This window comes from Hibiscus syriacus, unplaced genomic scaffold, assembly GCF_006381635.1.
Source record: "Hibiscus syriacus cultivar Baekdansim isolate YM2019G1 unplaced genomic scaffold, ASM638163v2 tig00111092_pilon, whole genome shotgun sequence".
Classification (NCBI taxonomy): domain Eukaryota; kingdom Viridiplantae; phylum Streptophyta; class Magnoliopsida; order Malvales; family Malvaceae; genus Hibiscus; species Hibiscus syriacus.
In genome coordinates, this window is record NW_024062979.1 from 811,376 (window position 1) to 828,012 (window position 16,637).

At 34.1% G+C, this 16,637-nt stretch overlaps 1 protein-coding gene across 1 annotated transcript; it reads right to left on the reverse strand.

Annotated features, from left to right (window-relative positions):
- Window positions 1-1,029: 1,029 nt before the first annotated feature.
- On the reverse strand, window positions 1,030-14,591 carry LOC120152498 (kinesin-like protein KIN-12C). The gene is made up of 34 exons (XM_039164709.1): window positions 14,053-14,591; window positions 13,414-13,569; window positions 13,221-13,304; window positions 12,775-12,894; window positions 12,577-12,690; window positions 12,396-12,488; window positions 12,122-12,282; window positions 11,973-12,047; window positions 11,083-11,170; window positions 10,935-10,993; window positions 10,767-10,830; window positions 10,598-10,663; window positions 10,361-10,522; window positions 10,169-10,273; window positions 9,794-10,029; window positions 9,655-9,724; window positions 9,524-9,577; window positions 9,367-9,425; window positions 9,018-9,084; window positions 8,870-8,929; window positions 6,419-8,348; window positions 6,270-6,331; window positions 4,812-6,125; window positions 4,627-4,734; window positions 4,213-4,373; window positions 4,040-4,127; window positions 3,838-3,912; window positions 2,892-3,131; window positions 2,518-2,616; window positions 2,356-2,430; window positions 2,210-2,268; window positions 1,910-2,021; window positions 1,381-1,485; window positions 1,030-1,298 (listed from the first exon to the last, which is right to left on the reverse strand). The coding sequence occupies exons 1-34, from the start codon at window positions 14,554-14,556 to the stop codon at window positions 1,185-1,187; spliced, it is 6,939 nt and encodes a 2,312-aa protein (XP_039020640.1). The 5' UTR covers window positions 14,557-14,591; the 3' UTR covers window positions 1,030-1,184.
- Between the last annotated feature and the right edge of the window lie 2,046 nt (window positions 14,592-16,637).

Below are 16,637 nucleotides of genomic sequence, written 5' to 3' on the forward strand. Positions count from 1 at the left end.
TTGTCATGTCACCTAATTTGTTAACTGTTAAAGACGACATTTAACTCATGGTGACCACATCTTAATAAAATAAAAATAAAAGTGAACAAATATTATGTTTTTTGAAATTAGTAAGAAAAAGTAGACAAAACATAAACATGAAATGATCAATCATGTAGTTAACTCTTATATTAATTATTTATATTTTAATAATAATCAATTATATTATTAAAATAATCAATTATTAATAAATGCGTTTCAAAATAGTTTAAAAATCAATATATATATTGAAATAATATGAAATTAATATTAAATATTAGTTATTATTAATAATTTAATAGCAATATTTTTATAAAAACAATAAATAATATTATTTTGTGTGTTTACTTTGAGGTAAAAAAATTAAGCAAATAATTTAAAAAAATAAGAAATGAAAGTAGTTTAAAAATAATAAAAGAACCGAAAAAAAATCCAGAAATTTACATTACATTAAAAAACGTTTTACATCAATCAAATACCAAAAAGAAAAAGAAACGTTTTTCGTTAATTAAATACTACAAAAATAAGAAAAATATTTTCTGTAAAACTAACTTATTTATATTTATAGTTATAGATATTGTAAAATATTATTATTCCTTTGATTTTTTTTATTTCTCAAAATTAAGATTTAACTGATTTTTTTTTAAAAAAAATTGAGTGCTTCAATATGAACTATTTGTTAATATGAAAAGATCATTACCCTTCGTTAAAAAATTAACGGTAATACATATGCGATTTTTTTTCTTTTCAATGTTGACATTGCATTACCCTATGATGACATATCAACATCATCATTAAAAAATGATCAAAATAGAACAAAAGCATAACGTTAGGTACAATTTTAAAAATAAATAATAGGTGGGTGACTAAATAGGTAGTTTAACCTAAATTTTTTTTGAAACCCTTCATTCATATCGAAATATTCAACAAATCAAACCTTTTGATGCAGAGACAAGAAATAAGGAAAGCAAACCAAAGCGTTTTTTGCTCTATTATGCATAGACCAAGCCAAAGTAAAATTTATTTACACAATAATAAATCAGAGGCTTCACTCACTTTACACAAATCGCTCTCTCCCTGGATTTCCAAGGATAGAAAGAATGAACACAATGCAACTCTCCACCAATTCAATTCTTGATCATAATCATCTCATAATACCAACAAACTTAACTGTATTTAGCTTCGAACCCTTGCCCGCCGTGCAGTTGAACACGGCCGGTACTACTGCTTCTACCGACTTGAGAAACAAGCCTTCTCCCCATATTCACACCTCCATTCTCCTGTTTCAACAACAAAACAACTTGAGAATATTGCTTCTCTAGCTCCTAACAAAGCTTCTAAAGTCCACATAAAATCTCAAACCTTAATCTGCCTTATGTGCTTCTCTTTACTTGATGTTGTTCCTTCATATGTTTTTATCAACTCATCGAGTTCCGCAACCCTCTTTATCAGATTGCTCTTATCCATCTGTATGAGCAGAAACATGATTAATAACTTAAACAGCATGAGAAATTACTAGGTATAATGATGATTTTCGTCCTTAACTTTAGATTTAATCCCTATAGATTAATTTTACATAATTTGATCATCTTACCATTATTGATGTTGTGCTTCACAAATTCGAAACCCGAAATTCCTTTTATTTCATTCAAAAACATGGTTTTCAAAATTGTTATTTTCTATCATTTTATCACCTAAACAAATCTAGATCAACCTCGTGAGTTGAACATTTTCAAAAAAATACACATTAGCCAACTAGCGGAGTATTTTTAAGGGTGGTGATTTGAACTAATGTAATTTTAGTGATAGTAGGATGATTAGATTAAGCTAGATTAAAAGTACAGGGACTAAATCCCAAAGTCGATAAGAATCATAATTTGACTGAAATTACCTTTAACATTTCATTCTGTGCAGAAAGCAACTGATCTCGCTGTTGCATCTGCTCTAATGCCACTTGTGCAGTGAGTATATCTGCATCTTTCTTATTTATTTCACACAAGCAACTGCAGTGCACAAATACCCATTAAGAGACGATGCGATGAAGATAATTAGTTCTTTGACACATAAAACTTGATTATTTATTCTGAGTCTGGATTCAGATTCTAACATTTTAAAGGGTAAGGACCCACATTACATTGGCAGAAATAAATTTAAGATTCTTATTGAACCAACGAAAAGAAATGGGTCTAACCTCTCTTTTTCCTCCATGAAATCAGTAACCTGCTTTCTTAATTTGAGAATTTCTTGCTCCTAAAAAAATGAAACGATATGCACATTAGGCCATTAAGTATATTCAGATAAATCAAGATGAATACTTTCAAGTTTAATCATGCAAACCTTTGCAAGGAACTCTTCTGCTTGCCGATTGGCCTCCTTCAAAAGGTCTTGAACCTGTTGTTGGTCTATTAAGTTCTGGAACACGCAGGCAAATATAATGCTTAAATAAGTAATTTGCCTGAAAGTATTCATGTTTTAATGGGGGAATAATCAGAATCTTACAGCATAATTAGTCATGTCCAATTTGACGCCAAGTAAATCCCTGATGACATCATGGGTCATGCTTTCTGCTGCAGCTAGCCTAGTGTTTAGCATATATATCTGATCCAGTATAGAATGAGTTAGAAACTTCATGATTAGTCACAAGTAATCCAACTACCAGCAGAGAAAGATGTATGCAAGTGGGCTTAGCTGCTAGTTTCACATGGTAAGAGATGGAAAGATATGATAGAAAAGTAACGAGTAGACCTCTTTCAGACACAATAAAACTCTGCTTGCGAGGTTAAAGTAGAACTTAAATCTATTACTCCTCACTATATTCTAATGATAGGTTCAGAAAGTCTCGTTAAAAGGAAATAAATGAGAAACATCTATACCTCTTTCTGTCGACTAGCTGACAATGCTTCCAGTTCCTCTATACGAAGCCGGGCATTTGACAATTCTTGATCCTTCTCTGAACTCATTTGTTGTACCAAACTTGAAATGCACCGGAATGGTGAGCTTGAACCCCTGCTTCTTGTTGAGGTCTTCTCATTTTTGTCCAATGTTGATACCGTAGAGGTTGAAGTAGGCAAATCTGTTTTTATTTCATGAATCATGGCCTCCAAGGTTTTGTACTGTTCAAAAAGGAGGGGTGAAAAAGACGTGTACTATAACAAGTTTGACATGGAAGACAAAGTCTATAATTTGGAAAGTAGAGAGGAGCAATGTCTATAACAAGTTTAACAAAATAGGAATCTTTATTACCGTTTTGTTCTCTAAGTAAATGAGGCAACATTTCTTTTTTGGTTAAGGAATATTTTAATGGAAACTCTTATGCATGATAGGATGTTAAAGTCATAAACGGATAAGAATGAAAGAACAATTTCACATTTTGAGCGTTGTGACTGCAGTCAAATAGTTGAAAAAGTATCCTGCCCCTTTAAAGGTTTGTAATCCTTTTCTTTCCAATGGGTAGAGAGTGACAAATTTAGGCTATGGCATTTCCAAATTACCCGAGTATTATGCTATTAAGTAATGAAAGCTCCAAAGAGAACCCTTTAAAATCTCACAGAACTAATTACCTAAGGAGTTCACTCAGAATCTTATGTATAATACAAAATGGCACAAACTATGTTGCTCTGACTCTTCATTGTTCTTAAAGTACCCGTTTCGGATATGATACATGGAGATATGACCTCCAAGGATCCTCCAACTACGTTGAAGAACTTAGAAAAATCTAACCATACCCGTATCCGACACTAACACCAGCGTCTGAGTAACATAGGCTCAAATACAATTTGTAAACCTACTAGTGTTCATAGTGAAGAGTATAAGTGATACCTTCTGCTGGTACTGAAATGCTTGGGCTTCAGAATGTAGTACAAGTTCCGAGATGTACTCTTTGCATTGTTTGATCTACAATGCAATTGAAAAAGTTCACTAAAATACAAGAAAAGGAGATAATATTGTAATAACATGTTCTACTTTTCAAAAGCCTATACAAATTGGAATGCAGTCAATAGGAAGAAAATTAGGAATCAACCTCCACCCTCAGCTCTTCTCTTTCCCTCTCTAGGATCCTTATTTGATCACGTGCCTCATGGAGCAGTAGCAATCTATTGTGCATTTGCCTGCATTGAAACCTCTTTCTGAATACCCAAAAGAGAAGCAGAAGAAACCAGAAATTCTAATAAGAAAGTATATAGTGGTCTTGACCTAGAAAAATGATCTTCAGTTTGTTCAGCATTTGAGTTGACTGAATGCGTGTCTACGAAGTTATCTACTTTTGACAATCTATCTCGAAGAAATTGGAGTTCATGCTCTAATGAAATTCTGATGAACCGATGTCTCTCTACCTCCTCATCCAATTCATAAACCTAGGATTAATACAAGTCAGACCTTTCAGTTACAATAGGGAAAGATAATTTAGTAATCAAGACAGCAGAAAGCTCTGAAGGAACACAATTATTTCAAAGCCAAGTTACATTTTTTCCATCAAGGAAAAGAAAATACTTGACAGGCCTGAAATTCTTATCAAAAAAAAAAGAAAAGAAAATACTTGACCATATCTGATCTCCATCAGTTCAGCAATGCCAGTTCATAGAAATATTAAAATTTCAAATTCCTAACCTTTTTCTCCAAGACATTTACAGTAGATTCAAGTTCCTCAACAGAATGCTCAAGAATCTTGACCTCCTCCTCCTTTTGTTCAGCATATATTTTACTTGCTTCTGACGCCTACAACAAAGGAAATCCAAATTTAGTACAAGGAACACGGCTGACATTATTTGATAAAAGAATAAACCGATATGTACCTGGCGAGCTTCAACTGCAATGGCTTCATTTTCATCAGCCATCGCACGGACCATCTCAAGCTGATCATTTAGACAGAAACTTTCTTCACAGAGCTCATCTCTCTCACTAGTGACCTTTCTTAAGTCCTCTTCAATGCCTTCAACCACTGACAGTAAATCTTTTTCCAATGAATAATTCAAATTAAGAATTTCTTTTTCCAATCCTTTCACCACCTCCTTCTGTTCTTCCAGTCCTTCTTCAGCCTTGGCTTTCTTGTGATAGAGGTCTTTTAAAAGAATTCTCATCTCATCATTTTCATCTAAGAGAGAATTTATTTTTTCTTTAGCCTGCTCCAGATTGGAATTTGATATTAACAGAGCATTTTCAGCATCACTTAGACGATTTTCAAGTTTCCTGTGCTGAATTAACAAGTCATCAACTTGATTTGCTTTCATCTCTAGTTCATGGCAAACTTGCTTCAAACCCACAGTCAGCTTTTCACTTTCATCTTTGATTTCCTGGTTATCGGAAGTTGCTTCTTGCAACAAGTGAAGATCAAAAAGTAAACCCTCCAACAAAACTTCTTTCCTTTTCAATTCTTTCTTCAGAGAGAAATTTTCATCTATCAAATCATCATGTGAGAGATCTTGGCCTCCATCTTCTAAATGTTTGAGTTGCTTGCTTTCATCCTCACCCACTGTACTTTTCTTATGATAAACCTCATTTTCACCTTGACTGATGGAGTGAATCCTTATAGAAGTATTTGCAACAGAGTGGAGTTCTGGTCTGTGCAATGGACGAGAACATAATTCGCTGCTGAAACTTAAAGTTTTGTGGATGAAGTCTCCAAAATGGCAGTGATACAAAACAAATAATGAAAATTCTTTCTGTATCATCTCAAAGCAAATATTTTCTAGTGATGATCTTGAGTTGCAAATAGTGAAGAGCACCTCCTGACTAATAGATAAGACATCAGAGTATAAAACCTTAAACTTATCCTCAGTTTGTCGTTGCATTTGTTGGAAACACCCTTCAAGCAAAGATATTGATTCGGCTGTTTCAATCAGAGTACAACGTATTTGATCCTGCAGCAATTCATTCTCTCTTTCTTTCAAGCTTATTGAATACCTGAGCTTTTCAAGTTCATCGATCAAGTTTGATTTATCTACCATCATTTCTTCACTTGCTTGCCTCCACATAGTATTCAAAACTTGTGCGTTTTCATTTTCTTTCATCAATGCATTTAATGTATAATCAGCTTCCTTCATGGTTGCGTGGGCCTCCTCGAATTTTTTAAAAACACGTTTGGCAGGACTGGTCTCATCAGAAAGTTCCTGCATATCAGAGAATATTGCCTCAAATTAAAGGTCAGTCTTTCTCGTGTTATAACTAAATATGATTTTAGTTATCATATGAAGACGTTTAATATACACCAATCCTCCCACCGGAACAAAAATAAATCTAGAGTTAATGCATACCTCTATAGTATTCTGGGATTCTGCTTTATCAATCTCCATTGTCAACCCCAAAGAAGGAAGCTCTGCCATCAATAAGTTATTTAGTTTAATTTCATATATATTTCATGTAGTTTTTCTTTTACAAACATAAAATCCATCTAAATTTGTACCTTCAGTATGCGAATGTTCTCCAATATCTCTCTCATTAAGGATTGTGGTTAACAAAACGTATAATTTCTGGAAAACACCCAATGCATTCCACAACTCATTTCTTAGGCCAAATGTTCCTGAACTTTCTGAGGGTCCTGAATCAGATTCAGGTGAGACTTCTTCAGATTTTGTATCATGCACCACCTCAGTTGCCTTCATGGAGCAGTGTGATCCAATCAAATCATTTTCAGAAGCAATACTTTCAGTTGAATAATCAGAGCTTGAAGTTGAAATAGAACTCCAACTGTACTTTTCAATCACGTCTTCACCATTTGGCAGGTGGGCATGCATACTAGCTTTTGTTTTAATGCAATCTTTAATTGATTTAAGACTTTGATTTGCCTCAACAATTTCATCTTTTATTTGATGCAGAAGGTGACACTTCAAAGACTTAGCTGCCTCCACTGATTGCATTTTGATTCTAGAAGTCTGAAAACGTTTACAGTTCTCTTTTAGTTCAAAAATTTTACTCCTCGTTTCAAGAACTTCTCTCAGCAGATCCTGAAGAAAAACCTTGTAAACTGAAGAGGCTTCGAGAATGTCTGTTTGGAAGGCAGATAAATGGACCTCTGCATCTTCATAAAATGTATTGATAACATTCTTAGACTCTAGTATTACTAACTTTGCCAACTCCACTTGGGCCTTAAGATTATCTGTTGTCAGAAACTTCATATGAGCCATCATCCCATCCATTACATCACTTTGCATTCCCTCAGAAGTGGTTAGGTTTAAGTCTGGGATGTCCATCTCAGCATGATCTCTACAAGGAACCTTGTTGCAATCTACAAGCCATTTTGCAATAAAGAAAGCAGCATTAGCTCGTTTTTCTGCTAGGATAAGCTGATCCTCCTTATGTTTGAGTTCATTTGCCAGAACTTCCAAATCTGTCTCATCATTGGGAAAGATTCTTGAACTAGCTACCTCATCTGCTTTCACATCAACATCTGATTCCTTAAATTCATTAAAAGCAATTGTTGCTCCCTTCAAGGAACTTAACTTCATCTCCATTTCCACTATCATTCTCTGTGCGTCTTCCAAGCTTCTCTGCAGAAGTAGAATTCGTTCTTCTTTTTCAATGCAAACTCTTGCAGCCCTCTCAACATTTTCACCAACCCAAACATTAATTTGAGGAAACAAACAAGCAATGTTTTCTACCAGCCGAGAGGCACCTTTGAGGGATTTAGAACCATCTAGAAGGAAGCTAGTGAGTTCTAAAGTTGCCCTTTCCCAATCAATACAAATTGACTTTATTTCTTCCTCTTTAGCTGTGATTGTATCTCTTAGCCTCGTATTTTCTTGAGTAATGGAAGCTAGTTTCTCATCAAATTCTAACTGAAGCGCAACAACCTCTTCCTGCAATTGAAGGATTGTCCTAGCTGTTTCCATTTCAACCTGTTCACGGACTAAATCAGCTTCATGCTGGCAAGATAACTGTGATGCTTGAACCTGTTGATATTGACAGTTAAGTAATTTGGCTTTCTCCAGGTCCTTAGTTAATCTATCCAACTTGTCACGTAAATCCTTTGCATCAATGATTTCACTCTTAATGACCAGGCCTTCCTTTTTAGATGCTAATTGATCTTGCTCAAGGCAATGAATTTTAAGTTTATGAACAGATTCACTTTCCAGCTTGTCTTCATTGCTAATGATTCCCATGTACCTTCTGTTCTCTTCCTGGAGATGTTGCAGCTCTTTGAGTAGATGCATGTGCTCAGTTTCCCTTTCCTTAATTAACAATCTTGCAACCATCAACTCTTGAGTGGCCCTATGCTGCACAACTGAAGCAACACTTGTATTCTGCTGATTTTGGTTCTCTAAACCCAGATCATTATTTTGGGAATAGGATGCTATCTCATCTCCAGAGTCACTATGGGCTGATATGGTATCAACCTGTAAGATAGTTTCCATTAGAAAAGTGAAAAAGATTGTTACTTATTGTCAGAATCAGCCGTGTAGAAGTCTCATTTGTTGTTTAGGAGTCTTACATGATAAGAAAGGATAAGTTTTAGTAGTCTTTGTAAATTCTATCTCTAGATAGAATTTTATATTTAGCAGAAAAGTCCTATTAGAAATCAAAAACTCAGTTTATTTGAACTATTGTAATGTCCTAACTAAAAAATCAGATTTCTCTTGCATTACCTCTTTTGTTCTTTCCCTCTCCCTCGATTTTTTTTCTTAGATTAAAACAATATATAATTTTGTTTTTCATGTTGGTGGATGCTTCTACATCGGAGTATAGACTGCCTTTACACAAAACCTAAAATGTTCTTTCTCTTTAATGCATCTACTGTATCAGTATCCTTAATCACTGAAGGAAACAGAATATAAATACAACAGCAGGATACCCATTACTACATAAAATGTCATTAATAAATTAACAGGGAGCAACAGACAAGTTGATTTTTTCTTACCAATGAATATTTGTCCGCTTGCCTACGTTCACCATGATCCTTGGATGGTGAATCAGTAACCTATAAAGGACAGAACTTGTATAAGCTACTTAAGGACATAGATTAACCTATCACACCCCTTCATTCACTAGTTCATAGTTTTTCTTACAGAATCAAATTCTACATGACTACAGTTCAAGTATTTTCTCAGTTCCACTTGTAACTCTTCTACTTCCCTGAAGACAAAAACCTGTAATGAGATTCCATACAACAGAGTAGGAAATATTTCTTCAAAGAAATGACAAATTAAAGCTGTATTCTAGGCCAGCGCTTAATTCATTAGTGTAAAAAGAAAGAAAAAATTGTTAAATCTGTAGATAAAGGACAATTGATCCTCCTTGGATAAGTCATATAAAAGGCTGATACAACTATACCCCTGATAGTCATTAAAAGTTAAATAGTACTGAAAGCCAACAAGCAACACCTAGGAATATAAAGATCATTGATTTATTAAATACCTCATCAATTTTGAATTCATGTTCCTGCAATCTTCCAACTCCTTCACAGTGTTCCCATTCTGAAATTCACACGTCATCAGTTTGGAATTTATCAAAGGTAAAGTACAGATCAGATAGTACTATTCATGACATAAATAATATGATTGTGCATGCCAACCTGATTCTCATATCTAGAGGATAATCTATTCTTTCCTTCAAGAACTTCATGAAGCTGCATATCAAGAAAAAGCTTCAGTCTGTTATAACAAGCCAAAAATCAAATTTTCAACAAAATTGCACTCCCCAAACCTGGTCCTGCAGTTCCGAAATTTCACCCAGCAATGTTTCTCGCTCTCCTTGCTCATAATATTTTTGAAATCTGGCATAAAATACGCAAATTTAGTCACTGGAATCAAGAGAGGTAATAGAGTGAGAATAAGATGTTTACGTTTGCAGCTGTTCAAGAAGTCTAATATTCTCTAAAGCAAAACGTGTCAATTCCGGATTTCTGTCAATCTTTGTCCGAAGCAATTCAATTTCTGCCTTCAAAGCTTGGTTTTCCTCCATGAGGTACTCCTCAGTTGATATTAGGCCAGTTGACAACAATTCATAATTTTTTATCTTCTCCTCCCGAAACCTAAGCATCATTTTAGTACGTTGAACATCTTCTTCCTTTTGGCAAACCTGCAAGAAAGGATTTCGACTGTTTGGTAACCCCGTATAAACAGTTGTTTATATTACTACTTTACCAGAACTGATAAAAGAATTCTTGGAGACCATCCCGTATAAAGAATTAAGAATTGATCCTTAGGATAAGACATACCAAGTGTTTCATTTGCTCAATTTCTGCCTCTAATTTCAGGGTTGCAGTTTCTGCCATCTTTTCTCTCCTTAAGGAACCAGCCAAAGTAGCCTCCATGAGTCGCATCTGCTAGACTTTACTACCAATGATTAATTATAAAATTCCCATATCACCCTTACAAAATAAGTAAACAAAATGACCATAAAAGGTGACCTTGGTATTGCTGATGTTTTGTATCCTACAATCTGCAACCACTTCACCAGTGTATTCATTTTTTCTTGAGTAGTCTCCCTTGCTCAGTTCTTCACAGCTTGGCACAAGGCTGTTTGGAGATTCTGGGAAATTATGATGCTTCAACAATGAGGACAGTTGGCTCTATTGAGATGGTAAACAATTCAGATTTACAATTTTGGAATGTGGAGGAAGAAGCAAACTGTGACTAGCACATACCTTTAATTGTTCGATTTGTCGCTGTAGTGCATTAACATCACCTGAAGCATCTTCATTCACTTTAGCCTGGAAAAAAATGAAAAGGTAATAAGACCTTCAACAATTTGTAAGACATCAATAGGCATAAGCAATTTTGATTTATGAAGCTCCAAGCATCGAAAGTACATACATTATTTTGAATAAGTTTAGCACGCTGACCAAACTTCAGTGTGCTTAGAGTTTCATTTGCAGCACTGCAAAAAACAAAAGAATCAAGTTACATTAGAAGAAGAAAAACAAAAAGGGTCACAACAAAAAGTTTATGATGTCACAAAGAATAATTAATTGTTGAACAGACCAAATTGATGGGCTGACATTTGCAATTATTGTGGTTTTTGAGTTTCCGCCTAGGGAATCCTGCTTCCCATATCATGGTTAGTTGAAAACTTTAAGCAAGCTACCAAGACAATGGAGCTATTTTCAGTTGAGAGTTTGCATTATCTAACCTGAAGCAGAAATGTCAGCCGAGAATCTCTGTACGGAACATGTCTATGTTTTCCATGTGCCATATCCACCAAAGACATTATTACAAGGCTAAAATGGTGAAAGCAGCAGAGCGAAAAGTAAATACATTGCACATAAACCTTCTTTTTAGATTGCATTAAAAGTAAATATACAAAACAGAACTTCTGGATTTAGTTTGAGCATATGGTTTGTCCATCATGAGTACCATATTATACTCAAATTAGGCGTTCATTCCACGTATACTTTTATCATTAAGATCAAATCCACTAGCTTGTTTAGAGATACTCATTGATCAAATCCACTAGCTCGTTTAGAGATACTCATTGATCAACCCTCTACAAGAGATAACTTCTGTGCATTTTATGCTTGAGAGAAGCTTCAGTGCTTCCTAGCTGTCTACCTTACATTTAAAATAACTTGGCAATCAAAACGAAAGTCAAGAAAATGCCAACCAGTGAAAGTCTAAACCATCCCTAAAGGAAACTATAGTTCTATGTTTTTTATAGATCACTTTGGGTGCACAATGACTCTTGCTAGATTGCATTGTATAAAGATATCCATGAATATTTACTGTTTTCAATCTGGAAGTGAGGTAGAAAGAGTGTAAAGATATTAACACAAACGAGGGGCTGACATCTAGCCCAAGAGCCATATCAAAAGAAACTCGACCAGAAAGCTGGTTTGAAACTGCCCACTGGCAGCAGAAGAGACATAATGTGATGCATTTCACATTCACCAAAATAACCGAGAATGAAATAAGAACATAGAAAAGATACCATTGCATTGCATGGAATATATTGCAACAAACATGATAGGGAGTTGCAATATCTTCAGGGAAACTACACTGAGTAAAAAAAATAAGGTTAATTACCCAAGAGTTGACAAAGATTTGTTTATGTTTGCTGCTTCTTTCAGACGATCTCCTTCTGCACCCGAGCTCTTCTGCCTAAATTTTAAAGGTAATTATTTTGGCTTTCAAAACAGATCAACTGAAAAAAAATGATTCCACGAGCACATTACCTTTCAGAACCCGCTAAATCCACTAAATTTAACCTTGCAAATCTGAAGTGAGTCATAGAGTCCTTTTCCCAATGGCTTTCAATGATACAAGTGAAAACACTATGGGATCGGCTGCTCTCAATGTTCATGTTGGTTGCTGCCATTCTTCTGTTTGAAGCACCCTGTGTGTAACGAAATCAAAAGTTGGAGCAATTATTTTCACTCTCTATAACCAGTATATTAGGCAAATAGTAAAGAAGTAGAATATTTTTTACTATTTATATGTCATTATTACCTGCAACAGAAGCTTGAGAACATCATCAACATTCCGCACATTATACTCCATAAGATTTTCCACATATACACCTTTCTTCAAGTCTTCTCTGAGCTACAGCAGGGAAATCAGTTTTATGACCTACTATGGTGTAATATATGTGGATTACCAAACATGAACAAAAAGGAAACATTTCAATTACTTGCATATTAGTTGATGAGGGGTCCAGAAGATCCGTTATTTGCTCATTATATATTTCTAGAAAGGAACATTTACAACTGAATCTCAACTTCTCTTCCTTCCTGCTCTCTTCTTCCTACATATACAAACTTGAATAAATATTTCCCACAAAAGTATAAACATAAAGTACTTTTAACAGAATGAGGAATAACATTCTCACCATTCTAATCCTCGAAAATAAATATTCAAATATACGGGGTGCTAGTCCACAATCTTCACTGAGCTGACCTTCCACCTCATAAATGTCACCCATCATAGTATACGTTTTGCCGCTACCAGTCTGCAGGTAAAAAGTTTTGGAATGCCTTATGTTACAAATAAGTTCCTAATGTCTATAATCTGTTTCATTTAAGTACCTAAAGTTATCATTTTGGTCAAAATAGGTACCTAAATTATTTTTTGGTTAAAATAGGTACATAAAATACACTTTTTTCATTTAAGTACATAAACTATCCTTTAATTAATGCCAGTGTCAACTTTTTAGAACAAAATGACAAACTTTAGGTATTTATTTACGATATAAGTCATATTCATTCAACGTATTAATTTGGGGTATGCAAAAGCCTTTTAATTCAAAAAATGAGAGAGCGAAACAGCATTACTTACCTGACCATAAGCGAACATACAGCTATTATACCCAGACATGCAGTTCTCCACCATGGGTAATCCAACTACTCTGAAAAGCTTTTCCTACACCAAGTTTCAAGCAAATATCCAACATAACTCTACATGCAAATTATACATAATTCTCCTTTTAACTACCGAAACGATATTACTAGTTCTCATGTTAAAATGGAACCTGCGATATGGTCTCGCAAGCTACATGGTCAAAGGTAAATCTGGTCTCGGCATGTCCAAGCCACAGTAAAGTCTGTGCACTCTCTTGCTTCAAACACCGGCCGTACCCTTGTGAAACCATCTCCGTCGTACTCAGTGGCCGAATCCTTATCAACACCTGAAAGTCGAGATCAGTAAAGAAATGGGAATTGTAACTCCCAAATAGAACGACAATTAAATGCATGATTGCATGTAGGGGTGTATTCAGTTGGTTCGGTTTGGTTTTTTGATAAAAAAATGAACGGAACTATCCTGTGAGATATTTCTAAAATTGAAACCGAAACCGAATGGCATAAAAATCATAATATTCATTTCGTTTCGATTCAATTTTATGGTTATTAACTATCACTATTTTTCAAACTCAACAGTCAACATCCATAAAACATACTTCAATCAAGTGTAACCATACAAGTTGAAATATATATAAAAAAATAAAAATAAAACTGAAATTGAACTGAATTATAAAATTAATGTTTAAACCGAACAGAAATCGAACAACAAAATGAAAAATCTAAACCGAATTGAATTACACAATGTTGTTCAAATCAATTTTTGGGTTTTCTCAGTTTCCTTACTCAGCCTTAAATGCATGCACAAATACCTGCACATTGCGATCTCTCCAAAAGGAAGGATCCTCGATGAGCTCGAAATGCGGAGCTTCAACCGAGAGACTAGAATCATCGGTCATCGAAACCCCTCTCTGAACCTTTAAAGATGAAGTGGAGCTCAATCCACTTCTTCCTCCCAGAAGTTGACTAGCTTTACCTGCAACACAAGGTCCAGCTCCGGCGCCACCGAGCGAAAACCGATGAGTAGCCCTTGCTGGAGTATTCTGAGCGGAGTTAGACTCTGAATGCAGCTTCCCACGGAGAGTCGTAAGCTTGGGGGTTCTAAGAAGTGCTCTGGTGGTATCCGATTTGTCCCTGGAATCGACAACATCGTGTTCATATTGATTCCGGGATTCTTTCTGGTATTGAGATGGATCTGGGATTGAGTTCAGCGGGGTTCTGGGAGGAGGGAAATGAGCTGAACTCGAGGAGGTCTCGAACTCGTTCTCGTTTGCGTTTTTGGAGACGAACCCAAAGCTGGAAATCTCTCTGGACATTGCTAGAATGTTGAAACGTGGAAGACCCAATTAAAAAAAAGGATTTAATCACTCAAAAAGGGGAAAAAGAAGAAGAAGAAGAAGAAGAAGAAGAAGAAGAAGAAGAAGAAGAATTGACAGCTCTGGGTTTGAATGAGACTACGCTTCTCCGCCTGAGCTTAAAATAAGGCCCGCTCGTTTTTGAAATTGGAAAAAAAAATACCTTCTTCTTCGGGAAATGACAGATAAAAACAAAATCAAAGTTTCAAAATTTATGGATTCTGAAAAAGACTTTGGTGGGCTTTGGATTCAAACATTGTTTATTTGTGCCTAATGGGTCCATATGGGCCACCCTCTCATCATCAAAATCAAACGCTCTAATTAGTGTCCCTATACTATACTAAATCTTACAATTTAATCCTTATTCTTTGATTTAGTGTAATTAGATACTAAAAAATAATTCTTTACAAGTAGTGATGTCAAAAATCGAAGTTTTTTTTAGGTGAAACAAGTCTTTTAACTTCATTTCTTCGATTTAATCTATAAACTTTGTTATAATCCTATTATATGTGATTTTGGTAGTTATTCTCATGTTAGTCCTCGAAACTTCAAAGTAATGCTATATTACACACATCATTAAAACAATTAAAATTGAATCAAAAATATAAGTATTAGCATTAACAAAACAAAATAGGGATCAAGTTAAAAAATATTGTAAAATTCAAAGTGCTAAAAGTTATCTTTTGAAAATATATAGTTACAGTAAATAATTGTATAATTTTAAGTAGTTTTTTTATAGTTCAAGCTTTATTTTTAAAAAAATTTAGCTATTCGAGTCAAGTGATAAAAGAATTGTACAATTTGGTCAAGTAAAGTTGAATAAATAAATTTTGAGTTATTCGAGTTGACAAGTTTTACTTTATAGCTCATACTTTATTTAATTTTTTTAGTCGATTTGAATCATTCGAGTTTCTGTTTAAATTTAATTTTAATATTTATAATGTTATGATACTATTTGATTTCAATTTAAATGATTTTCTATAACTACATACGATATACATATATATTTCTTCATATGTGATATATATATATCATACATAGTGAGGAACTCGATTCGAATTTGATAATCAATCAACTAATTATTAAAAAAAGTTGAGTTACTCGAGTTATATTTTACAACCCAACTGGAATTATTAATATCGAGTTAAAAAAATAATTTTTCTGAGTCAAGTCGAATTCTGTTAGCCGTTAATGTTACCTTAAAAATGAAGGCATAAATACCTATAATATACTTTGTTTATTTAGTTTTCTAATCTAAATTAATATTGAGTTAATTTACGGCATTAAACTCATAAAGGATTTAAATTAATTAACAGAGGTTATTTTGTTAGATGAAACAAGTGGGTCATCCCATCATCATCTACGGGCGGAGCCTAATAAGGATTAGGTCCCGTCCTCAAGAATTTGGAAAATTTATAATATGCCCTTCAAAATGTTTTGATATTTGTAATCAAATCTCCTATTTTTCTAAATTCTCATTAAAACTTTCAATTTTTTATAATTAATTAAATCCTCATTCTTTTGAAACTTTTAATTGAACTTCAATTTTTTTAAAAAATACTATAGCCTCCAAACTATTTGACCAAGACATATTAAGTATTAAAAGGTTTTGTATGAACTCTATATATTTATAAATATCTAGTATGATCTACATGTAATGTACATGTTCAATATGAATACGTTTTATGGGTCTTATGACAATATTCCATTTGCTAACCTTTAAGGGGGTTTAAAAGATATCTTTTATAACTAAGGGTGTTTAATGAATTATGATAACCCCATTAAAAAGACTATATTATATGCCTTTTCACTTAGGTTACTGGTTGTCTTAAGACTCATTTAGGTTCATATAGATGCATTTAGGATCATATAATTGCATGTGGTACAACTATTATGATGCATCATTTTATTTTGTGATATTTAATGGGGAAGGTTGTGTTTGTTTGTTGATGTGTAGGTGATTGAAAGCAGAGGAGAGCAAAGGGATTTTCTGTAGCATATTGGATTGATGAAGCATCGAAAAATTGTTGTAGCAGTCTGGA

Excerpts from the sequence above, each read along its gene's own strand:
- LOC120152498 (XM_039164709.1), bottom strand. The coding sequence starts at position 14,556 with ATGTCCAGAGAGATTTCCAGCTTTGGGTTCGTCTCCAAAAACGCAAAC. Across the intron at positions 13,305-13,413 it reads CTTGCGAGACCATATCGCAG|GAAAAGCTTTTCAGAGTAGT; the intron begins GTTCCATTTTAA and ends AACTTGGTGTAG. Across the intron at positions 10,030-10,168 it reads TTGAGCAAATGAAACACTTG|GTTTGCCAAAAGGAAGAAGA; the intron begins GTATGTCTTATC and ends CCTTTCTTGCAG.